At 30.5% G+C, this 27,034-nt stretch overlaps 1 protein-coding gene across 1 annotated transcript in view; it reads right to left on the bottom strand.

The window, feature by feature from the left end:
* LOC147810833 (astacin-like metalloprotease toxin 4) overlaps positions 1-26,448 on the bottom strand; it is a 35,874-nt gene extending 9,426 nt beyond the window's left edge. The window contains exons 1-3 of the mRNA XM_087160846.1: positions 26,333-26,448; positions 6,357-6,430; positions 2,923-2,990 (exon numbers count right to left, since the gene is read on the bottom strand). Coding sequence (XP_087016972.1) covers positions 2,923-2,983 — 61 coding nt within the window. The 5' untranslated portion in view covers positions 2,984-2,990; positions 6,357-6,430; positions 26,333-26,448. The remainder of the gene's footprint in view (positions 1-2,922; positions 2,991-6,356; positions 6,431-26,332) is intronic.
* Positions 26,449-27,034: the final 586 nt, after the last annotated feature.

The raw sequence follows: 27,034 nt of genomic DNA, 5'->3' as shown, positions 1-27,034 counted from the left end.
GTTAATCGACAAATTTTCTTTATCACCCATATACAAAGTATCCCGGTCAGTATTGAAAGGTTCCGAGGCGGGCAAAATCCAATCCAGTGTTACAACTGCCAGGAATTTGGCCACAGTCAAAGATCATGTAATTCACCACCAAGACGTGTAAAGTGCGCCGCCAAACACCGATCATACGAGTGCCAAAAAGATAAAAATACGCAACCTAAGTGCAGTAACTGCGGAGACTCTCATACAGCCAACTACACGGGGTGCAGAGCCCGTCCCCGCAGGAGGGGAACACGTGTCATACCACCACCAACAACAGGACTTGCTCAAAGGTTGGTTACAATACTTAAAGAATTGCAAGAACTTTTAAAAAATCAAGAAGTGCTTCAACTGTTTCAGAGGATTATGGGGGAAGCCGCTCTTGCACAGTAACATATTTTTTTTTTTTTTTACTTGATTTGAACTCTTATTATTATTCAGAACTCTAATTTTCCATACAGATTATTAAAATAAATACTGCATACTGCCCTTTCAAATTAAAGTTGATCATACTAGATGGCGCCACTAAGGCTTGTCAAAAGTTTACGTAAAATCTTCACGTTCTTGAATCACGACTTTTGTATATATATAATCATCATTTATTAATGCTCATATTCAATTTTCTGTACATATTTATGGCAATTAATGTAAATATCTCTGTTCAAGTTGTAATTTTTTCAAATCAAGGTTATATTTTCTGTACATATTTTCATGGCAATTACTGTAAATATCTCTGTTCAAGTTTGTATTTTCTCTAATCATGGTAATATTATTGTAAAGCTACCACAACGACTGCTTATATTCAAAATGTTTTTAACTCATTGTTGTAATTTCATGATGAATGGGATAGGGGCCGCTACGCGGCCCAGGTGCCCAGTTGTTTTAAAATAAAGTAAAGTACTTCGCCAGGAATCCACCTGTGCCACTAATTATATTTTGGAAATGGTAAAGGAAATGCCACCTACGACTGAAAGCCTCCACGCGGTTTTTTTATAGATAGTCCGATCAGACCATTATGAAGGTAAGCCAGTTTACGAAAGAGCCCTTTAACAGAAAATCTAGTAAAAATATGAAAGTGGTAGCAAATATATGTCTAAAAAAATTTTTAATTTATGAATACGATTGGTATGTCTTATTTATTTGTCTACCACTATACAATAAATTTTGAAATATATATGATAAATTTCTCTTTGGGTTCATGCGCTAATGTATTTAATGAACAATATTTCGCTTATATTTATATATGTCAATAGATGTCAATTTAGATTCGATATTCAAATGTTATATTTACTATATTAATTTATGTCATCCTATGTATATATATTTCAAATTATGTTTATATTTATATATGTCAATATGTGTCAATTTAGATTCTATAGTCAAATGTTATATCTACTATGTTTATCTATGTCAACCTATGTATATATATTTCAAATTATGTTTATATTTATATGCTTATATTTATATGTGTAAATTTAGTTTCGATATTCAAATGTTTATTTACCCAAGCAAAGTGCTTGTAATTTTGTATTAGCAACCACATCGACTGCTAAATTCAAAATGCTATCACTTTAAACTTATGTAAATTTCTAGATGTATGGGATAGGGGCCACTGCGCGGCCCAGGTGCCCAATTTTTTATAAATAAAATAAAGTTCATGCGCTAATATCAAAATACTATTAACTTTATCATAAAACTCTACTCAAGGGGATCTCCCCATTCCAAAGATGATTTTCACTTCAAAACTAAAGATTTACTTCTTTAAGGACTTGATTTGTCGTTACAACATACTACAACTTCAAAGATATTTAGGACCTCCTAAAATACGAAAAAACAGAATCGATGAATCGGTTAGTGGCGCTTTGCGCCAAACGCCGAGATAACCCCAATATCCAGCATCTAGGTTCATGCGCTGATATGCCAACTTTCTCCGCTTTGTAAAATAGTATATTCTAGTGGTAGCAAAATTTAAGTTACTTTCAGCTTAGTATTTTTCCTTTTAAAAAAATTTTTCACCACTAAATATCAAAAATTATAAATATGATATAAGATGCAACGTTAACTCATCAATCAACTGGTTACTCAATTAAAAAGTTGGCGTAACTGTCCGTCTCTAACGATGTTTTCTATATAATTTGCTACCCCTTTGTTAAAATTATTCCAGATAGCGGAGCAGTTGGCATTCCTGCATGCGCACAACCGGTTCACTTTTTAACAGTCTGGGCTATTTATAAATTTATTTATTATACTATTTATTATTTATTATTATTATACTATTTATTAAAAAAAACCATGTGGAGGTTACATACAAGTGGGTTACGTTACATTAACATGCCTGCCAATTACTACGCTGTTTGCAATATATTTCGTAGTATGGTAAACATTTACAAGCCTAACCTTTCAGAACAGCTTGTAATTTTCAGGGATGCCAACTGCTCCGCTCTCTAGAAAAATTTTAATAAAGAGGTAAATAGTATAACTTGCAAAATAAGCATAGTTACGCCTACTTTAAAAAAACAGTAGCCAAATAATTAATGCTTTTCGGTTGCATGTTACATGATTTTTATAATTTTTGATATTTAGTGGTGGAAAAATGATTTAAAATTAAAAATACTAAACTAAAAATAAGTTAAATATCGGAACCGCTAGAAAATACTATTTTGCAGAGCGGAGCAAGTTGGCATCTCTGAATTTTGCTAACATATAACGAGCTGTGCAATACGTTAAACTGATCAAAATGCATAAGAATACGACGTGCATATGAACTTTTAAATCATTTTTAAGTAGTAGTAAGAAAATATGTTTAAATGAATAAAAAAATTATATGATAAAACATTGCTACCACTAGAATAAGTTTTTATAAAAAGCATCGAAAGTTGGCAGCCCCGTATTTACCAATAGTGGAGTGTAAGCCTGGATCCTTCTTATACGGAACAACTCCTTTCGGCGACAGCATTCTTATCCTGAATAAAAAAGACATAATTTCTTTATTAGAAAATTTCTGAAATGCTACATCTTTTTAAAAGAATTTTTAAACATTCCCAAAAGCAAAAATCTTTTATAGTGATATAGTAAAATATCTCCTGGAAAAACCGAAGTTAAAGGGAAATCTAACAATTTTCTACATTCTGTCCTGGCGCATCAAATCAAAGAATAAAAAATTTCTCATCTGTAGTAGGAGTAATAAAAATATATAATATAATTTTATAAAACAATGTAATTTAAATAGGCTTTTCTGCGTTCAATAATGGTTTGAAAATGCTTTCAAAAAAATTTTCCAGTTTGTTATAAGCAACTGGATTTTCTTATAATATAAATTAATAATCTATATTATATAAAACGCTAATACGTACGTATGTATGTATCAATAAAACCGATGATATTTCTTTTCTCGCGCTGGCAACAGTTTTCATTTTTAATTGATTGGATTCGGCGCGCAAGAGCACGTAGTGAGCAACCAGATAACAATAACCAGAGTGAGCATTATCAGGTTGTTCAATTCAGATGCATGCACTAAAAACATGACAATATTTAATTCAAACTCAATTAGGAATTAATTAATTAATTGAAGTGAGAATGCTTTAAAAGGCCGCTGTTGAATTGATATTTTTCTACTGGGAGCTACCTAAACGTCTAAAAAACGTTTAAGTGTTTGTATTGAATGCATTGATTTTTTTTTTATATTTCGCGTTTATTTATGCATTGAATTTTCACGCTTTAAAATGCAGAATATTAGTGAAGCAATATTTGATAATTTATTTTGCTAATATGTTTCTTATTTAGCTAATGTTTTGATTTTTTCACCATGTACAAGCTAAATAGCTAATATACTTTTTTTAAAAGCCAATAAGAACATTGGTAGAATTCATCTACATAAGTACAATACTGTGTCTTTGATGATAAAATACTATGTCTTTGATGATAATATATTATGACTTTGTGCTAGAACATTGTGTTCATTGGCGAGCGAGCGCAGCGAGACATGGTTCACGGCGTGAACCACATAGGATTGCGTAGCAATTCTCGGGGGTTGGCGAGCGTAAGCGAGCAGGGGGCGGAGCCTCCTAGTATTATATAAAACGCTAATACGTACGTATGTATCAATAAAACCGATGATATTTCTTTTCTCGCGCTGGCAACAGTTTTCATTTTTAATTGAATGGATTCGGCGCGCAAGAGCACGTAGTGAGCATCATATGGCTAATCTACATTATATAAAACGCTAATACGTTTTAATCGATAGGCTTCGGCGCGCAAGAGCACGTAGTGAGAATCATGTGTCTAATCGGCTGAATTCTCATCGAATTATCAAAAAATTTCTCACAAAATTATCTTCATCGAAGCCGAAGCTTTACATCCGGCGTTCAGTACTATTTCCTATTATTTTACAACACATGGTTTTAGCCCTCTGGTGGGAAAGACTTTAAAACAAAACTTACAACAGTTACTTTTCTCAACAACTGAAATTTAGATTAGTGTGATTAAGAAAAATATGTGAACTGTTTGGAATTTCAAATTAATATTGAAATGCACAGGTTTAGAATTTTCTACAGTGAAAAGTTTTCGGAACTTCAGTGTTCAAAAAAGTATACAAAAGCTAAACGTTAAGAACGTATCCAATGAGCGAGTAAAGCGAGCATCGGATTGCAAAGCAATCCGAAATGAACTTCGAAAGCAGTTCCGAGGGTTGGCGAGCGCCAGCGAGCAGGGGACGAAGCCTCCTAGTTAAATAAATAAATAATTAAATAAATAAATAAATGATTTAAAAAAAGACGGATTACTTATAAAGAATCGCCAAAAAATTGAACAAAAATTTCGGGTTGAAATGAAACTCCAGTTACTTCGTAAAGAAAAAAGGAAAACGTTTCATGCACCAAACTTGAGACCAAGACTTAGGAGTGAGTGATAAGCTCAAGCCTAAATTCACGAGGCTAGTCTTAGGACTACTCGGCCGAAAGTGGACGTAGCTCGCAGAAGAGCAAGCCAACCATCAGTCAGAATAAAAAACTAGTGAGAGTAAATATTTTTTCAAGCAATTTAATTACATAATAATAAAAATAATACTAATTAAACAATTTAAAAAATACATATATCGTCCAGTAAGTTTAAGCGGAACCCGTTTTTCGTACTACTGCCATAGTAAGGCCTTTCCCTTTACTATAGTATCCCATTATAAAATTACAATTGAAGTTCAAGGGGAAAGAAGGGTTTCGGAGAGACTGTGAAAAAGAGGCATCCACGCGCTTCCCTTGTTTTTTTTCTTAAAATCAGCTTTCATGGACAGAAACTGTTCCTCCAAATTGATTTTCAATTCCATAAGAAATGAATGAAAACTAAGAATATAAAAAATTTCTTTAATAAACGTCGCTACGCTCCTTTGCTTCGAAAGTAAAATGCTTGGTTAAAATTTATAATTACTGAAAACTGTTTTTCTGAAGATTATTCACAGCGTAACAAATTTGAATATTTTTTTTTCTGATTTTTAGTTGAAATTTGAGATTTAGTAAAAACAAAAAGTACTTGATTCACGTTGAAAATCCAAATTTATTTATAGGGGAAAAGACGCCAAACTTCTTGTAATCTCACTTCCTAATTCATCAAGAATATTCCAAACTTCGGAAAGGTAGATAAGGCTTTTATCACCAATAATGACGCTAAAGTTGCCAAGATCAACAAATTAGTCGACAATATGGTGAATTTCCATTCTGAATAACAGCAACTATACTTTGCCTGCAATTTCTAATTGTGTGTAAAATACAGGAATATTTAATTTTCTTACTCGTGCATGTCGAGTTACGTTAATTTTCTTGAATCCGTAATTAAGTTATGACAACAACAAAATGTTCTCCAAAAATGCGTCACAGTAGCGTATTTATTATTTATAATCTTATTTGAATTCGAATCAAATAATAGTATTAGCAAAATTATTTATTAATTACTTTATAAATACAGCAAAACTTGCAGTGAAATCTTACTTCATCGACAACATTCTAAACTTCGGATAAGGAAGATAAGACTTTTATCACCAATAATGTCACTAAAGCTGCCTAGATCATCAGAATAGTCGCCAATATGGTGAATTTTTCATTGTCAATAAGAGCACCTATACTTTGGCTGTAATTATTATGTGCTGTTAAAGTACGGGAATAATTTTACTTTTTTAAAACGTCCATATCGAGCTCTGTTCATTTTCCTGAATCTGTATTTGCTATGACAACAATAAACGATATGGTCTCCAACGACGCGTTACAGCAACGTATTGATTACTTACAATCTTATTCGAATTCAAATCAGATAGTTAAAACATTTTTAAAAAAATTACTCATTACTTCTTTATTTTCTATGCCAAGAATATCGCCACCAAATAAATCAGGATTCTCAATTGGTAGATCTCCAAGAAATTCTGAAAAGAAGGAAATTGAAATATTATCGTGCACGTGTACAATATATGACTCGGCAAAGTTTGTAAAATCAAAATACATTGTAGTTAGAATCAGAAAATTAAAGAAATAGTTAATTCTATAAAAAAAGTTAATTCTATAAGATAGTTAATTCTATAATAAAGAAATAGTTCTCTAATTGCTATCTAATTTTGGAAGCTTCAGAAAATATTTTTCTCAGTGGTAGGAAAGACAGTGTTTTAATATTTTTATAAATTAGAATCTAACGAATTTTTGTAGACCACTTAGTACAAATAATTCAAATAGATCGATAGAAGGTCCAATAAGAAAGAGGTCATATTTTGAACTTCTGATTCTATTCTTTTTCAAAAATTTCTGCTCTGGTTAACGACCAGCAGGGAAAAAGTTTCGTAAAGACCTCATATCTTGAAGGGTGGGAAATACAGAGGAGTTCGAAGTAACTTTTTTTAGATTTAAATTCTAAGATCATACCTGCCGACTTTTAATCCTTTCGAGAATGATTCTCCCAAGTGGTAGTAATATGGAATTTAAATTACAATTTTAGCCAAAAGCATACACTGTATTTTGGAGGAGCATATGCGGAGTATCATAACAGCATTAAATATTAATATATATGCATAATGTTCTTAAAAATAGTGGTGGTTAAAAAGATAATAAATGCAAGGAACATATAGAAAGCATACTTTTTACTACCACTTTAAATATAGAAATAAAATTTTACGCCAAATGTGCAAAAATTGGCAATCATGTATGTAAAAGTATTAAAACTGAGTCCGTTTAGTCATTATATATCAAAACTGAAAAGAGTAAAAACTGGTAATAAATAAATTTCCTTTTTAGCTTCTTTTCGGAATAATAAAATATCCATAACTATACCAATTTTTTTTAACGGATACAATTTATATACTGAATTGCTTCTTCCCCGATAAATAAAGAATGCAATGATGGCCATTAGCGTTTGAACCCGTTTGGTTGAAGCATTTTTTGCAAGTAGGGGTCTCGCGATGTTAAACTCTACTGTCAGCAGATAGGTTCCTTCGGTTTAAATTAAAAGCAGATTCTGGTGATGCCAATTGCCTCATTGAAATAAGTAATCATACAAACAGCGAGATATCTACTTCAAGCTAAAGTACAGCGGACTTCTTAGTTGTTGATCTCTCTCAACTCCCTTTCAAGTCATTTTAAGGTTTTCACACATCCACAGTTCATCTATTGTAGCACGATGGCCAAATGCCATTTTTTCACTACTCCATTTCGCACTCCTTCCCTTAATGCAGTGTTTCCCAAACTTATGACTTTTGCGTATCCTTTTAAAAATTTTCGTAACTCTGTGTACCACTAATAAAAAAATGATTGCATTTTTTACTATAAGAAATTCGCACAAAAGTTAAAAATCAAAACTGGCTGTTGACACCACTAATTATTAACTGCTAACTCTGCAAAATATAGCCAAAAGAAAAATACGTAATCGTAAATTTTCATCGCTAGCTTTGTTTTTAAATATAAATTTTTCGAAATTTTCGCTTGTTGCAAGATATTTCGCATAAGAACGAGTACCCCCGCTAAACTGTTCCCGTACCCCTGGGGGTACGCGTACCACACTTTGGGAAACACTGCCTTAACACGTTCACGCCGGGAAAAGTGAAAATACTGGTAGAAGAACTATTTCAGTGTTAAATAATACTCGGGAGGAGTTAATCTATTCTCAACAATAACAATTCACTGTAAGGAAAAAATTTAACGGCGGAGAAGCAATTCAATATAAAAATTGCATCCGTTAAAAACAATTGGTAGTTATGGATTTTTATTATTCCCGGGGAAAAAAAACTAAAAAATGAAATTTATTGTTACCAGTTTTTACTCCGGTGCGCTGCCAAGATGAGACAATCTAGCGTGACCCACCGGTGGGTCACCCCTGCGTGAACGTGTTAATGTAACCAGTTTCAACGTATGTATCCACTTCGAAAAGAGCCTGTATTGGCTCAGGTGCCCAGCTCCCAAACAACGAAGATAAATAAGGAATGGCATGAATTGTATAGTGTCATGAATAGATTTATACCTCCCGAAAATTATTGAAGTAATTTTAATACCAGTGCTTTTTCCGTCTAGCTGGCAAACTTGAAGTCCGCCCAGCATATACGTCAGATAAACGATTGATTTTTAAATCTCGCCTTTGACATCAAATCAAGAAAATTAGTAACGAAATGAGTTTGTATCACTTATATCTGCAGGGCTGAAAGTGAAGCTGGAAAGCTGGTAGCAAATCCATTTCGAACAAAACTAGATAAGGGGAGTGAATCTATTCTTTTTTCCGAGCAATTTATCTATACCTTGAATAATAGTTTTATATATGTGCTACAGTTGTAAAAAATATTTTGGTAGTTACAGATATTTTATTTATCTCGATATAATTCAATTATAAAATGTCTTTCGTACCAGTTTTTGCTCTTTTCCGTCTTGATATGTAAAAAATTTAAGCCCTGCTTATCTGAATACGATGAAAATCTAAAATTAAATCAGAGTTCCCGTGGTGGTATTTTATTTTATTTTATTTTATAACCGTCGTTGAACAGCCGACCCAATTTCATGGGTTTACGACTACTTACGTTCAACTCCGTAGCCTTGTAATTTTGAACCAATCCAGAAGACAAGGAAACTCCTGGATCAGTACCCCCAGAGGTATTGATTTGTTGTGGGAACATGGAGGACTTTGAGACTCGACAGATTTAACGTGCATCAGTCACCATTTACTACACGGGGAGTCTTTGGCCGGCGAGGATCGAACCCACGACCTCTTGGATATGGGCCCAGCGCCCTACCGACCAGGCTATCCCGGCCCCCGTGGTGGTATTGTAGAAATCCTAGCTCTTTTAGTAAATTTAGGTTAATGCTAAAAAATATTTCTTAATTAACTATACCATTTTGTTAAGTAGTTAAGCACATGGAATTTTCATGCATATATACTTTCCTTGGAAAACAATTTCCAGTGGTGCTTAAATAATAAAGAATACATAAATTAAAGAATAAATTAAAGAATAAATTAAATAGAAAATAAATTGTCGACATTTATTTAATATTCTTTACCACTTTTTAAAATTTACAAGGTCTTATTGAATTTGAAAGAGAAATTTGTCAACAACAGCAAATATTCAAGTTTTTTTATCGTCTGTAGAAAAGTAAGTTCACGAAATTTCATCATGCGTCCAAGCCTGCCTGAGCCCAGAAGCTTTTTTCAATAAATGAACTCGACTCATCTCTATTTCATACCTGCCAACTTTTAATGCCCTCGAAGGATGATTTTCCTCAGTGGTAGATAAATGGAATTTAAATTACAATTTTAGGCAGACACGCGCGCTGTATTTTGAAAAAGCTTATTCAGCGCAGACTATAACTCCACTTTGGACATAAGATTGGCCAAAGTACCTGCCCGCGAATGCGGGTACATCAATTCTTCTTCTGTTTTCTGGCTTTTGGGCAACTGAGACTAGTTGTTTTTGGTAGAATAACTACGAAATATTATTCCATATAATTAATTATTTTTAAGAAAAAGTGGTGGTCAAAAAGATTATAAATTAAGTTTATTAATGCAAGGAATATGCAAAAAGCATACATTTACTACCACTTCAAATAAAGAAATAAAATTTTAAGCCAAATGCGTAAAACCTGGCAGGTATGCTAAACATGAAAGCTGAATCTTCGCATGCAAATCCGAAAATAATTATTAAGTTGAAGAGTTGGTTGCGTTTTCCTTTCTTGTTGAAAAATGCGCACATTTACATTTTAACTTTCTTAAATAATATTTAGATGAGCTAAAAGACTACCACTATTGTCTTTAAAATTAATCATATAAAGATTATCTTTTGCTCATTTCGGATCTGAGCCGCAACAGGATAGGCAACTATGATTATTATATGAATAGCAACCAATCGTAATGATGACGTGGCTATGATTTTAATTAAAATCAAAAGCGGTTTCTATTTCTTGTTTCAATTCCAGGAGTTTATGTTTAACATAGCTATAAGTAAAAACTATTCGGTTAGAAAAAAAAACGTGTCACTCTTATAACTTATGAAACGGATCGACAGATTTTTCTTTAGTAAAATGTTTACTAAAGAAAAATGTTCTGGGCTGCCAAACGCTTTTTACAAAAATTTATTGTAGTGGTAGCTAAGTTGTATTTTAAAATATGATTTTTTTTATTAATTTAAACTTTTTCCCCACCACTACATATTAACGATTTAAAAGCTCCTACCCATTGCCACTTTGTTCCGGCTGAAGAAACTGTTACCAAAATTTTGAAAGCTTTCGTTTTAACCCTTTCGCGCCGACTGTCACAAATACGTGCCAACATGAATCCGTATCAATCAGAGTAAAAAAATAAAACTGGTAACCAAAGAAGTTCTTTAGCAGTTTATTTGTGGGTGGGGTAGTGATAGTTTGCTTTATTTAATTCACCACTATTTAGTTCGAATTAAAAATTGCATAGTTCCACTTTTATCACATATGGATTGGATGTGTTTGATTTAAAGTGAAAGCAAAAATAAATCTGTCAAATTAGCTATGCCCAAACTTAAGCTACCGCCTTTTATTTTTTACCAACCTGATACTGATTTATGACTCACCCGTCCCGAAATGGTTAAATGTATACCACACTTTAAAATATTTTGCCGAGAGCGTAGTAGTTGCCAAGCATGAATGTTATGGCAATATCCTAAAGAAAACTATTGAAATATATTTAAAGATTAACTGTAACTGTGGCGGAATAAGCTTATTATGACCCAACAGCGCACTTTTTCTGAAGAAACTTATCTTTTTTTCCCTCAAATTCGGAGTTATCGCCATCAAAATAGAGGGTAGACGAACTTTTGAAAATTGGCTTTTATTGTTCAATCTTAATTGAAAATTGGCTTTTATTGTTCAACCTCAATTGAAAATTGGCTTTTATTGTTCAACCTCAATTGAAAATTGACTTTTATTGTTCAACCTTAATTGAAAATTGGCTTTTATTGTTCAACCTTAATTGAAAATTGGCTTTTATTGTTCAACCTTAATTGAAAATTGGCTTTTATTGTTCAACCTTAATTGAAAATTGGCTTTTATTGTTCAACCTTAATTGAAAATTGGCTTTTATTGTTCAACCTTAATTGAAAATTGGCTTTTATTGTTTGAAAATTGACTTTAGCTTTAATGTTAACTGTTCGAAAATTTGGTACCCTATTGCGTCACGTTTCTGTTCATGTCTTTTGAATGATTGAATAAACTATTATAGATCCTTCATAAAAAGCTTCAGTCCTCCGTCCAAAGACAAATATGCGATATGGAGAGGATTCTAGATTAATGTAATTTTTTGTAATTTGATGATCGTTAATGATGAACAAAAAATTCAAATATGTATAAAACATTCTACGTGTTCAGAATTTTTAGATTACTTTTACCTACCATGCCATTTGATTAAAAAAAAAGCTTAAAAACTTATTTGAAATATAAATTAAGGAATATTGCCACCACAATGTAGCAAAATTTCAAAATGTTTTTAAACACAATGTATATATGTCACGATGTATGGGATAGGGGACGCTGCGCGGCCCAGGTGCCCAGTTCTTTTTAAATAAAGCGAAAGCGAATTAAGGAATATTATTTAAATGTTATCTGAATGACACCCCATTTTAAGATTACATCACCAAATTGCTATTGTCAAATTCTTGTTTGAAATAATTACTAAATTAACCCTTTTGCGCCGACTGTCACAAATACGTGCCAGCAGAAAACAGTTCAATTAGGATAAAAAGATAAAACTGGTAATTAAAGTAATTCTTTAGCAGTTTATTTGTGGGCGGAGTAATAATTGTTTGATTTATTTAATTCACCATTACTTTGTTCAAAATAAAACTATTTAGTTATACTTTGAATTAACGTTAATTATATATATGATTAAACTAACAATAATTAAAATATAAGTAAAGTAAGTCGGTCAAATTAGCAACGACCGTTTAGCAAGTTACCGTTTATTCTTTAACACGTTCACGCCTGGAAAAGTGAAAATACTGGTGCAGGAAAATACTGGTGGAAGAACTATTTCAACATTAGATAATATTAGGGAGGAGTTAATCTTTTCTCAACAATAACAATTCAACGTAAGGAGGCAAAGAAGCAATTCAATATAAAAATTGCATCCGTTAAAAACAATTGGTAGTTATAGATTTTTATTATTCCCGGAAAAAAACTTAAAAATGAAATTTATTGTTACCAGTTTTTACTCCGGTGCGCTGCCAAGATGAGATAAATCTAACGTGTGACCCACCGGTGGGACACCACGGCGTGAACGTGTTAATTACAACTTGATTCTGATTTTGTACGAATGCTTTTCTGAATCACCCGTCCCCAAGGGGTTAATAAAGAGTTAATTCTTTATTTAATCATTTATACTTATTAAATTACGAAACACCAATGATTTTAAAAATTTTGTGGATAGAAAGCAGTTAGGGAGAAATCTTTTTTTTTAATTTGATATTTTTTTCATTTCTTAAAAATACGTGTTTTTGTTTTAGAATTTACTTTCGTTTACCGTAACCTAGTAATATATTTATTAAAATTGTTTTTGTTTTTTTTCATAATAATGCTGCAATTTTTAAATTATACACGATTGTATTTTACGAACTTAGATTAAGTACTTCCAAACATGCAAATAATTTAATATGCGAATTTTCGAGTATTTTCAAACCTTGCCGGTAAATATTTGTAAAATTCAGGCACATCCACTTCAATGAATTTTGTCTTCAAATTTGAGTGGCACTGAATCTCAATCACTTCCATTTGCATATTACTGGGTACTGAGTCTATATTTATTGATAAAATCGAAGAAAACAAACAAAATTTGTCTTCCAAAGAATTAAAATCTTTAAACCTTGTCTCAAATTCTGTTCTAAAATTTGAAATTTTTTCTGCGTATTTTTGAATCCCTGTATTACCCTGGAACCCCTGCAGTATCCCTGGAATGGCAGGTGCCGCAAGACAATTAGAATTTTATATTTTCGCGCGTACAATTTAAAATGATCCGTATAGTTTATAAATAAAGTATATTATAATTTTATATGTTAGTTTCCTTTCTAATTCACATTTCTATTTTATTTTCACTTTGCGTTGGATATATTGACTGGGCCGCAAAAATGTTCATCTCGGGCCGCGAGTTTGACACCCCTGCTTTAGTTGATACTACTAAAATAACAGAGTTTAAGGAAAAATTAGTATTTAACGAGAAATATAATGAGAAATTTGAGCAGCGATACAAATTTACTCAAAATCGCAATGTTGTAACTTTATGGATCCCATTAAAATATCTTTTTCATGTCTTCTGTGAAAATAAAAAAAGTAATTACAGGACTCCAAGTCAAATTTAAGTTTCAGAGGAATCATAGTGACAATATGTTGTACACTGACGAGCAAAATAAGGACTATAAAGTTGTAGAAGATTTATCACTTCGGTTACCTTATGCTAGATTTAAATTCATGAGAGTTAGAGTTAGAACTAGAGTTAAGTTGCTAAATTTAACGAATTAAGGTTATCAAATAATCCTGTAGAGAAAAAATTAGAAAATTCGGATTTTGATCATTCGAATTTTTGTAAATTATATCCAATCAGTTGTTTTAATCTAGCTCATCATCAAAACTATACGGATACGAACAACTTGATGATAAATTCATTAATAGGTAAAAGAAACAGCAGTACCAAGAATTATGTCATCTATTTCATCCAACAAGAGCGTAAGAACTGCTACTTAAACATTAGAAATTAAGATAATACTTTGATCAAAACGTTAAAACTGTAAGTTGCATCAAATTATATATATTTTTTAATTTTTATACTCGGAGGACTACAATTTTTTTTTCAATTAAATAAAAAAATGGTTGCGCACTATCCACTTATCGAAAAAGAAATCAAAGAAAGACCTACTGATATTCCAGGAATGGGGTTCAAATTAGAGAATGATGGCCATTATGATATGGAAATACTGATTGTGTTACGAAAAATTATGTCGATGCTAAGTGCGAGATTATTAAAGAATAAGTCAATAAAACAAATAGCAGTCAGATTCAGGCTGAATATTTTTTCAATACAAAACAGCAATATATAAAAATTTTCGGAGATCTGAGAGAACCATCTGATATCGCAACTAAAAGGTATAGATGAATTAAGAGATAAAAGTTTAATACACGATAAAAATAATTTTGATGCAAAAACTAAAATCATATCAAATGTAAAAGCTCCTTTAGACGAAACAGATACTCCTAATAAGAACATTTAGAGTATTATTGTATATTAAGAAACACGAGTAAAGGAATTTAATATGCACATAATGAAAGGATTGTAAATAAATATAAAAATCTCTCTAAATAATAAGGATTGGGTTAATAAGCATTATGTTGATAATAAAACCTTTTGTACCAGCACAAGTAGAGCAGTTCAATTCAGGGGTGTAGGTTACAAGAAATTTCAATTCAATGAATTTACTACAAAGGTTTTTAGGCACTAACTTAAAATTAACACTAACTATATATATGAAAATTACCATATTTTAGAATGCGATAAAATGAAGGAAAGCCCACTTATGCGTTTAGAAAAAATGCGAGAAGTCCTTTTTAAAAGAACTATAAATGTCAATAAAAAATCAATATCTTTGGTTGTATATAAGGAAAATTAAAGGAAATTTTAATATTATCAGTGCTAAAAGGAGACATCATAAATTGAAACCTCATTTACATATTAAGAAGCTAGAGTACTCAATTAAAAAGCAATGTGCGCAGTGCAATTAAAAAATTTTCCCTTTTTAGAGACATAATAATATGACTTACTGCATCATAATTATTTTCCTTTAAAGAAGTGAAATATAAGGTAAATACACTGCTCAAAAAAATTAGGGGAGCCATGTGCTCCCCTAATTTTTTTGAGTAGAGTATATACATATATATATGCATAGATATGCACTGCTCAAAAAAATTAGGGGAACACATAGCTCCCCTAATTTTTTTGAGCAGTGTAGTAAAATGGAATTATTGAACACGTAAAGCGCATTTTGTTCACTAGAGTCTTTCGAGAAGATAAATCAGTTCTGTCTAACTATAAATAATAAGAACTGCAATTAGTTTAGAATATGCTTGCAGAAATAATGAAAAAGATAAAATGATTATCTGTTAACAAATTTGCTTTGTTATTACAAGTAAAAATTAATAATAAGCTATTTTTAGCTCAGTTAAAACCAATGCATTGCGGAATGCTTAAAGTTTAAATGGAAACAATATTGTTACCGTATTAAAATTTCCTGTTTAAAATATTGTAAGACAATGAATCGAAATGTAAAAATTCAGCAGTAAAAAGCAGTATTTTAAGTAATGTATAAAATTTAACGTCTGCTAAAGGTGATTTTGAAAGGATCACTCAAATATTATTTAAACACCGCACGACTCTTTGCTCATAAAGTGTATTACATAGAGCCCCTGAATTAGACAAGCCGACTTATCATTTATTGTTGGAGCAAAGAGCTAACATAAGCACAGCGAATAAATATTTTCAAGTGGCAGTTTATTAATTGTAATTCTTGGTTTCATAAGTTCGATTTAGTAGATTTTAATCCACCACTATTTCTAAACAATGCGTAGGTTTATATAATTCACCATTTAATATTATTTTTAACATACTTAACATTTTTAAAAGCAGGCAAATGTTGTCAACTATTTGCAAAATTTACTTTGTAGTTATTTACCGTTTTTTAAATTATTTTGGCTTGTCCGCAGCTGTTGACATCTCTGTATTAACATAACGAATTTTAAGATAACGTTAACTTGCGAACTTGTTTGCTTCAATATTGCTTGATAGGTCAGCTCTGATAGTATAGGACCCTTAGTATTACAGAATAGCCTCAAACCAAAGAAATTTAAAAACTGTGAGAAAAAGATTGATAAAATAAAATGTTTTAACTTATCGACCTAAAATAAGTGAAGCATAAAACTAAACTCAGCTTTAAATTCAACCCCAATTTAATTTGGCAATATTGAATTGGGCCCCTCCCATAATAAATATCTGCCTATGTGTTTGTTAGTTTGGAGATAAGTAACGCCTACTTTCTACTGTATTCGATATTCGTATAAGCTTCGTATTCGATAGCGAGCAACAAATTATACATGTTGAGTAAATTTTAATGTCATATCTTAAAAACGATCAAAGAACTATTAAAATTCAGTAATCTAAAGTTTGAATACTTCGCCATGCATAACAATCAAAAATTTGAAAGTAAAAACTGAACTGGGGCAATATCTACGTAAATAAAATATCTCCATTTTGAAGATTTGAAATACACCAATCTGAATTGGAGTGACACAAGCTTTGATTACTAACTTGCCTTCCGCACAGCTGCGCAAAGCAGAAGCGCAGAAGGCTTTAGACAGACTGTTTATATTGTGTTATTAATGACATTTTTACTTTATTTTTAATAAAGATAAATTATTTATTGTTTATTTACTGGTAGATATATTTTAAATGTTTTAAGTTGACAACTTATTCGGAGTAGTGATAATATAAGAAAACTACCTCACTAGTTCATTTAGGAAGTCAAAATCGAGGCTGGTTTGTAACCTCAGTCTACATAAATTGTTATGATCGCTATTGCTGTCGAAAAGTTGGGATCGGTCAATGGTAACGGAAAATTACGGTGTTTAGCAACCACCACTTACCGTAAAACAATCGTCAATCAATCTTAATTAATGAAGTTAATAAAAATAAATTTGTGAGAACTGGCTTAATATCAGACTTTGATAGAAATTTCAATGGTTAAAAAAACCATTAACCTTTTTCTACAATTCCCCTATCGTAACTAATCACACCCTTTTATACAAAATATGTTTTTGATGAACTTGATTCTTTTAGCGGATCATAAGCAGATACTCGCGTATAATGACGAATCTCTGCAAATATAGAATTTATGTTTTATTTATTAGCTTTGTAAAATTTATTTGAAAATATCTTGATTTTATTTTGCATCAATTGGCAAAAGTCTATTTTCAATACAAATTATATTACAAAATCTTGATACTTCTTGTTACTGTTTAATATAGTCCCAATTGACTTCATCTATAAATTTTCTTATCATAGTCCCTGGCATTCTTTGAGACCTAGAAACGTCATGCATATCCAAACGCTCATAGTATTTTTCAATAAATATTTCAGACACTTTGATATTTCATCCAAAGCATTCTGATCCAAATGCTTTTCAATTAAATTAATAGATATGGTATGATGTACTGCATATTTTTGTCAATCTACATCACAAGAATGCTTTTCTATAAAAGATTGTGATGGTTTTTGATATTGGGAAATGATAAACCAATTCCCTGGCTGTGCATACCTTTCGATTAAAATTTCAGATAATATGGAATATTGAAACACATATTCCCATTTTAAATAGTCAGTTAGACTTGTAGTTACATCTTCTGAAAGTTTCTTTTTAGAATCGCACCAATCAATTTCTCCTGCCATGATTATAACTAAAATATTATATTTTATTCGCTTACACAGATTTCATTCTCCTCAGTTTTTATTGCATAATGACCTAGGGTTATTTACAGCGAAAACAAAAAGTTGTTAACAGTGATGGAACTACAATAGCAAATGATAATGTTACTATCGTGAATAGAGGTGGTTCAATCAAAGCTAACAGGCTAACATTGGGAAGCACTGAAATCGAATCACACATAAATTATTCCACTCTTATGCAACAAGTATTACGATTTATTCTTATTACATCGGATTGTTCTTCTTCGGAAGCTACGAATATACTCTTCTACACTTATACGTGGGTCGGACGCTGCTAATGGAATACCTTTAAAATACTACGGGGCTTTAGTTGATACAACTAAAATAACTGAGTTTTTGGAAAAATTAGTGTTTAACGAGGAATATTATGAGGGATTTGGGCAGCAATACAAATTTACTCAAAGTAGCAATGGTGTAACTTTATGGATATCATTAAAATATGTATTTGATTCCTTCTGAGAAAATAAAAAAGTAATTACTGAGCACCAATTCAAATTTAAGTTTCAGAGGAATCATAGTGACAATATGTTGTACACTGACGAGCAATATAGGACTATAAAGTTGTAGCATATTTATCACTTTGGTTTCCTTATGCTTTAAGTTCATAATCTGTTGCTGAATTTAATGAATTAAGGTTATCTGATAAGCCTGTAGAAATAAATTGGAACCAATACAGCATTGTCAAATAGAATATTTTCGATAAAAAATCCAGCAGTTCTTATTTTATCAAAGCTACTTCAGATGAAGTCTTATCCTTGTGCGTAATCCTCAAATACACGTCAAGATGTGAAAATAAAAAAACATATCAATAAGTTATTTGGATATTACGGAATATTGGCTGAGATTAATAATGTAAAGGTTTCAACTGTTAGTTACATGATGGATTTTGTGCAAAATTATTATAATCTATGTGATTACAATAATTAAAATTTAAAAAAATGGCTTCTATTTCATCTAACAAGAGCGTAAGAAATGCTACTTAAAATAAAAAATTAAGATAATACCATGATCAAAACATTAAAACTATAAGTGGCATCAAATTATATATCTACATTATTTTTTTATACTCGGAGGACAATAATCTTTTTTTCATTAAAATAAAAAAAATGGCAACGTACTATTCACTTTTCGAAAAAGAAATCAAAGAAGGACCTCCTGATATTCTAGGAATGGGGTTCGAATTAACGAATGATGGCCATTATGATATCGAAAGAAAATTTTTTAAATACGATTTGGAATCTAAATAAAATACTGATTCTGCAACGAAAAATTATGTCAATGGTAATTGCGAGAATATTAAAGAATAAGTCAATACCCCAAATAGCAGCCAGATTCATGCTGAAGATTTTTTCGACACAAAACAGAAATATAAGAAAAATTTAGAAGATCCGAAGGAAGAATCTGATGGCGCAACTATGAGGTATTGATGAATTAAGAGATAAAAGTTTAATACACGATGAAAATAATTTTGATGCAAAAAATAAAATCATATCAAATGTAAAAGTGCCTTTAGGCAAAATAGCTGTTAATAGTGAACATTTAGAGTATTACAGTATATTAAGGGTCGCGAGAAAAAGAATTTAATAAGCATAGAATAAAAGAACTGTAAATATTAAAGCCCCTCTAAATGATAAGAATTCTGTTAATAAACACTATGCTGATTTTAAAATCTTTTGTTCCAGCACAAGTAGAGCAGTTCATTTCACAGCTGTTGGTTATAAGAAGTTTCAATTCAATGAATTTACTACAAAGCTTTTAGGTACGAACTTAAAATTGACACGGACTATGCATATAAAAGTACCATATTTTTAGAATGTGTTAACATAAAGGAAAACCCACTTAAACGTTTAGAAAAGAAGTCCTTTTTAATAGAACTATAATGTCAATGAAGAATCAATAACTTTGGTTGCATATATAAGGAAAATTGAAGGAAGTTTTAACATTATCAGGGATGACAGGAGACATTATAAATTGAAACCTCATTTACATATTAAGAAGCTAGAGTACTCTTTTCGGAACTCTAAAATTCGGATTTTGATAATTCGAATTTTGGTAAATTATATCCAATCAATTGTTTCAACCTAGCTCATCATCAAAACTACACAGATACGAACAACTTGATGAAAAATTCAACAATAGGTAAAAAAAAAAAAAAAAAACAGCTCTACCAAGAATTATGTCATCCATTTCATCCTACAAGAGCATAAGAAATGCATCTTAAACATAAAAATTGAGATAATACCTTGATCAAAACGTTAAAACTGCAAGTTGCATCAAATTATATATATTGTTTAATTTTTATACTCGGAGGACTACAATTTTTTTTCCATTAAAATAAAAAAATGGCAGCATAGTATCCACTTTTCGAAAAGAAATCAAATACTGATATTCCAGGAATGGGGTTCAAATTCGAGAATGCTGGCTGTTATGATATGGAAAGAAAAATTTTTAAATATGATCTGGAACATAAAGAAAATACTGATTCTGCAACCAAAAATTTTGTAGATGCTAAGTGCGAGAATATTAAAGAATAAGTCAATAAAACAAATAGCAGTCAGATTCATGCTGAATAATTTTTGAATACAAAACAGAAATATATAAAAATTTTAGGAGATCTGAGAGAAGAACCTGATATCGCAACTAAAAGGTATAGATGGATTAAGAGAGAAATGTTTAATGCACGATGAAAATAATTTTGATGCAAAAACTAAAATCATATCAAATGTAAAAACTCCTTTAGACGAAACAGATGCTCCTAATAGAGAACATTTAGAGTATTATTGCATATTATAAGACACGAGAAAAAGGAATTTAATATGCACATAATGAAAGGATTGTAAATAAATATAAAAGTCCCTCTAAATGATAAGGATTGAGTTAATAAACATTATGTTGATGTTAAAACCTTTTGTACTACCACAAATAGTGCAGTTCAATTCACAGGTGTTGGTTATAAGAAATTTCAATTCAATGAATTTACTACAGTTTTTAGGCGCACGAACTTAAAATTAACACTAACTATATATATGAAAATTACCATATTTTTAGAATGCGATAAAATGAAGGAAAGCCCACTTATGCGTTTAGTAAAAATGCGAGAAGTCCTTTTTAAAAGAACTATAAATGTCAATGAAGAATCAATAACTTTGGTTGTATAAGGAAAATTAAAGGAAGTTTTAATATTATCTGTGCTAACAGGAGACATTATAAATTGAAACCTCATTTACATATTAAGAAGCTAGAGTACTCTATTAAGAAGCAATGTGCGCAGTGCAATTAAAAAATTTTCCCTTTTTAGAGACATAATAATATGACTTACTGCATCACAATTATTTTCATTTAACGAAGTGAAATATAAGGTAAATAGTAAAATGGAATTATTGAGCACGTTAAGCGCATTTAGTTCACTAGAGTCTTTCGCGAAGATGAATCAGTTCTGTCTAACTATAAATAATAAGAACTGCAATTAGTTTAGAATATGCGTGCAGAAATAATGAAAAAGGTAAAATGATTATCTGTTAACAAATTTGCTTTGTTATTACAAGTAAAAATTAATAATAGGCTACTTTTAGCTCAGTTAAAACCAATGCATTGTGGAATGCTTAAAGTTTAAATAGAAACAATATTGTTACCGTATTAAAATTTCCTGTTTAAAATATAGTAAAACAATGAATCGAAATGTAAAAATTCAGAAGTAAAAAGCAGTATTTTAAGTAATGTATAAAATTTAACGTCTGCTAAAGGTGACTAAAAGGATCACTCAAATATTATTTAAACACCGCACGCCGTTTTGCTCATAAAGTGTAATACAGAATACCCTCAAACCAAAGAAATTAAAAAACTGGCAGAAATAGATTGACAAAATAAAATGTTTTAACTTATCGACCTAAAATAAGTGAAGCATAAAACTAAACTCAGCTTTAAATTCAACCCCAATTTAATTTGGCAATATTGAATTCCCGGTTCCCTCCCATAATAAATATCTGCCTATGTGATAGTTAGTTTGCAGATAAGTAACGCCTACTTTCTACTGAAAGCTTCGTATTCGATAGCGAGCAACAAATTATATAAGTTGAGTAAATTTTAATGTCGTATCTTAAAAACGATCAAAGAACTATTAAAATTCAATAATCTAAAGTTTGAATACTTCGCCATGCATAATAATCAAAAATTTGAAAGTAAAAACTGAACTGGGACAATATCTAAGTAGATAAAATATCTCCATTTTGAAGATTTGAAACATAACAATCTAAAGTGGAGTGACACAAGCTTTGATTACTAACTTGCCTTCCGTACAGCTGCGCAAAGCAGAAGCGCAGAAGGCTTAGTCAAACTGTTTATTGTGTTTTTTAATTATGATATTTTATTTTTAATTAAGGTGAATTATTTATTGTTTATTTAATGGTAGATATATTTTAAATGTTTTAAGTTGACAACTTATTCGGAGTAGTGATAATATAAGAAAACTACCTCACTAGTTCATTTAGGAAGACAAAATCGAGGCTGGTTTGTAACCTCGGTCTACATAAATTGTTATGATCACTATTGCTGTCGAAAAGTTGGGATCGGTCAATGGTAACGGAAAATTACGGAGTTCAGCAACCACCACTTTCCGTAAAACAATCGTCAATCAATCTTAATTAATGAAGTTAATAAAAATAAATTTGTGAGAACTAACTTAATATCAGATTTTGATAGAAATTTCAATGGTTAGAAAAACCATTAACCTTTTTCGACAATTCTCCGACCGTAACTAATCTCACCCTATTATACAAAATATGTTTTTGATGACCTTGATTCTTTTAGCGGATGATAAGCAGATACTCGTGTATAATGACAAATCTCTGCAAGTATAGAATTTATGCTTTATTTATGAGCTTTGAAAAATTTATTTGAAAATATCTTGATTTTATTTTGCATTAATAGGAAAAAATCTATTTTCAATACAAATTTTATAACAAAATCTTGATCCTTCTTGTTACTGTATAATATAGTCCCAATTGACTTCATCTATAAATTTTCTTATTATAGTCCCTGGCAGTATTTGAGAACTGGAAACGTCAGACATATCCATACGCTCGTAGTATTCTTCAATAAATATTTCAGTTTTTTTTTGACACCTTGATATTTCATCCAAAGCAATCTGATCCAAATGCTTCTCAATTAAATTAATAGATAAGGTAGGATGTACTGCATATTTTTTGCCAATCTACATCACAAGAATGCTTTTCTATAAAAGATCATGATAGTTTTTGATATTGGGAAATGATAAACCAATAATCTGGCTGTGCATATCCTTCGATTAAAGTTTCAGATAATATGGAATATTGAAACACATATTCCTATTTTAAACAGTCAGCCAAACTTGTAATTACATGTTCTGAAAGTTTCTTTTTAGAAAAGTTTCACTAATCAATTTCTCTTGCCATTGATTATAACTAAAATATTATATTTTATTCGCTTACACAGATTTCATTCTTCTCAGTTTTTATTGCATAATGACCTAGGGTTAAAGCAACACCTCCTAGAAGTCTGAAGGCCTCGGCTAGGATCAATTTAGTAGTCCGATGTGACGAAGTTAACTGCGAAGTAGATGAAAAATAAGAAAGATGTCATTACGTTCGGGGTACTAAGCTGCCCAGTGGTTGAAAATACGAAATATGTCATTACGTTTGGACTACTGAAGGATATTTATGGTAACCCATGCTGAGGCCTGCTCTTTTCTAGGAACTGTTGATTAAAGTAGGGTTATTTACAGCAAAACTAAAAAATTTTAACAGTGATAGAACTACAATAGCGAATGATGTTACTCTCTTGAATAGAGGTGGTTTGACCAAAGCTAACAGGCTAACATTGGGAAGCACTGAAATCGAATCATACATAAATGATTCCACTTTCATGCAACAAGTATTAGGATTTATTCATATTACATCGGATTCTTCTTCTTCGGAAGCTGCAAAAATGCTCTTCTACACTGAAACGTCGGTCGGACGCTGCTAATGGAATACCTTTAAAATACAACAAGGCTTTAGTTGATACAACCAAAATAACTGAGTTTCTGGAAAAATTGGTATTTAACGAGGAATATTATGAGGGATTTGGGCAGCGATACAAATTTACTCAAAATAGCAATGTTGTAACTTTACACATCCCATTAAAATATGCATTTGATTCCTTCTGGGAAAATAAAAAAGTAATTACTGGACACCAAGTCAAATTTAAGTTTCAGAGGAATCATAGTGAAAATATGTTGTACACTGACCAGCAACATAGGACTATAAAGTTGTAGCAGATTTATCACTCTGGCTTCCATATGCTGGATTTAAGTTCATAGTCTGTTGCTAAATTTAATCAATTAAGGTTATCCGATAAGCCTGTAGAAATAAATTGGAACCAACACAGCATTGTGAAATAGAATATTTTCGATGAAAAAATCCAGCAGTTTTGATGCAAGAAATATAATCATATCAAATGTAAAAGCTCCTTTAGACAAAACAGATGCAACTAATAGATAGCATTTAGAGTATTATTGTATATTATGGGACACGAGTAAAAGAATTTAAATGCACATAATGAAAGAATTGTAAATATAAAACCCCTCTGAATGATAAGGATTATGTTAATAAGCACTATGTTGATAGTAAAATCTTTTGTTCCAGCACAAGTAGAGCAGTTCAATTCACAGGTATTGGTTATAAGAAGTTTCAATTCAATGAATTTACTACAAAGCGTTTAGGTGCGAAATTAAAATTTACACAAACTTCGTAGATGAAAATTATCGTATTTTTTTAATGCAATAACATGATGGAAAACCCGCGTATGCTTTGAGAAAAAAAGCACGTTCTTCTTAATAGAGCTGTAAATGTCAATGAAGAATCCATAACTTTGGTTGTTGCATAAGGAAAATTATCCCCTTCTAATGCCGTGGTAAGCATACTTACCACTAATTTTTAAAGTTCATATTAGCTGTCTTACCAGATTTAATTTAGGTCTCCTTTGGCTAATAACATAACATCAGCTTTCTTGAGGTGCATTTGAATAAAATTATCAACCATTTTTTTAAGTATAAGGAAACGTATACAAGTTATAAAATGCATAATACCTTCTGAAGTTTGTATCATTTATAAAATTTATTTTATAAATAAAGAAAAATAAAATTCATTTAGGTCTGGGAAAATATACTTATCACCAAAAAAAAAAAATTGCATTAAAATTCAAACTTATTTTTATAAGCTAAATGAGCTTTTCTTTTCTTACATCAATTACTATTCTTATATGAATTTCAATTCCAAAAACTCTTTAATTTATCTTTATTAGAATTAAATGGCCCACTAAAGCGTTAAATGAAGTTTTGATATTATCTATGCTAACAGGAGGACAGTGTAAATTAAAACCTTATTTACATATTTAGAAGGTAGAGTTCTTTATTAAAAAGTAATGTACGCAGTGCAATTAAAAAATTGATCCTTTTCTCAGACATAATAATGCAACGTACTGCATCATAATTATTTTTATTTAATGAAATGAAATAAAAAGTATATTAAAAAAATAAAATTGTTGAATACGTAAAACGCATTTAAATAACTTGAGTCTTCCTAGAAGATGAATGAGCTCTGTCTAACTATAAATAATAAGTACAGCAATTAGTTCCGAGTATGCTTGTAAAACAATGTTTGCTTAGTTATTCGTCTGTGACAGAATTTTTCTGAAATAATGAAAAAGATAAAATGGTTATCTGTTGACAAATTTGCCTTGTTGAAACAATTAAAAATTAATAATCTGATACTTTACGCTCAGTTGAAATCAATGCTTAAAGTTTAAAACGAAACAATATAGTAACCGTTTAAAAATTTCATGTTTAAAATATTGTAAAACAATGAATTGAAAAGTAAAAATTAATGTAAAAATTCAGCAGTAATAAGCAGTAAGAATTTTGGCTCCGAGTCCCGATTTATTTATTTTTGCTGATTAGGCAGAAAGCGTCTATACGTATCCCTAAAATATGTTTATACGCATATTTCTATAGAAAAAAGCAAAAAATAGATAAGATTGAATAGATGTGTGTGTGTTTTTCTTTCTATTTATATTGACCTATTTAATCACTGAAGAAAAAAAAACGTATGATATCATCTGAAATTGATGAATAATAATGATATAAAATAATAGAAATTATTTTTTCTTAATTTGATTTTCATTACTTAATTAGAACAAACTATATTGTCAGTTTTATAATAGCTTTTTCAATAACATATTTTTTATGGTTATCCTTGTTAATTTACAATTATTATTTTTCACTTACCTACTGGTAGACCTAAACAATAAAAATGGTGAAAACTATATAGAAACAAGAGAACAAAAGTAGACATTTCAGATTAATTTTAGAAGTAAATAATTCATTTTACTTACGTTAACAAATTTGAAGTTGAAAATTGATGACATATGCTTAAATTCCCATGTCAAAATCGATTAATTTAGATATCGATTAATCGAAGAAAAAAAATTATTTTCATGAAACTAACAAGTTCTAGAAATATTTTAACAATTTTACGATTTTTAATAGCAACAAACTCATAAACTTGTCAACACTTCAAACTCATTTAAGTCTTAAAAGTGGGATTATTTCTGCGATTCTTCTCACGGAAAATATAATTTGCATGAAATCAATATTTATCAACAAAATAAAAGTATACTTTTGATTTATAATTGGAAACTTTTTTAAGTAATTTAATCTAAAAATGTTAATTAAATGATTGTAAGCACTAAATACCGGAATTGCCCACTTTTAATTAACATTTTATTGTTTATAATCGTAGATATGGTAAAGTAATTATGAAACGTTAGATTGAAAAAATTTTAATATTTTCTTTGTACGGACATTTTAGCGAAAAAGGTTATATGATAATACATGAAATGTAATTTTCTCGGGATACAAATATATTTTAAAATATATTGAGAAAGAAAAATATATTTCAAAATATTTAAAAATCAGAAAATTGCTTAC

This window comes from Parasteatoda tepidariorum, chromosome 4 (genome assembly GCF_982258835.1).
Source record: "Parasteatoda tepidariorum strain Cologne lab strain chromosome 4, Ptep-v5.0, whole genome shotgun sequence".
NCBI lineage: Eukaryota > Metazoa > Arthropoda > Arachnida > Araneae > Theridiidae > Parasteatoda > Parasteatoda tepidariorum.
The sequence above is the reverse complement of the archived record's forward strand: the minus strand, read 5'-3'. Positions and strand labels throughout refer to the sequence as shown.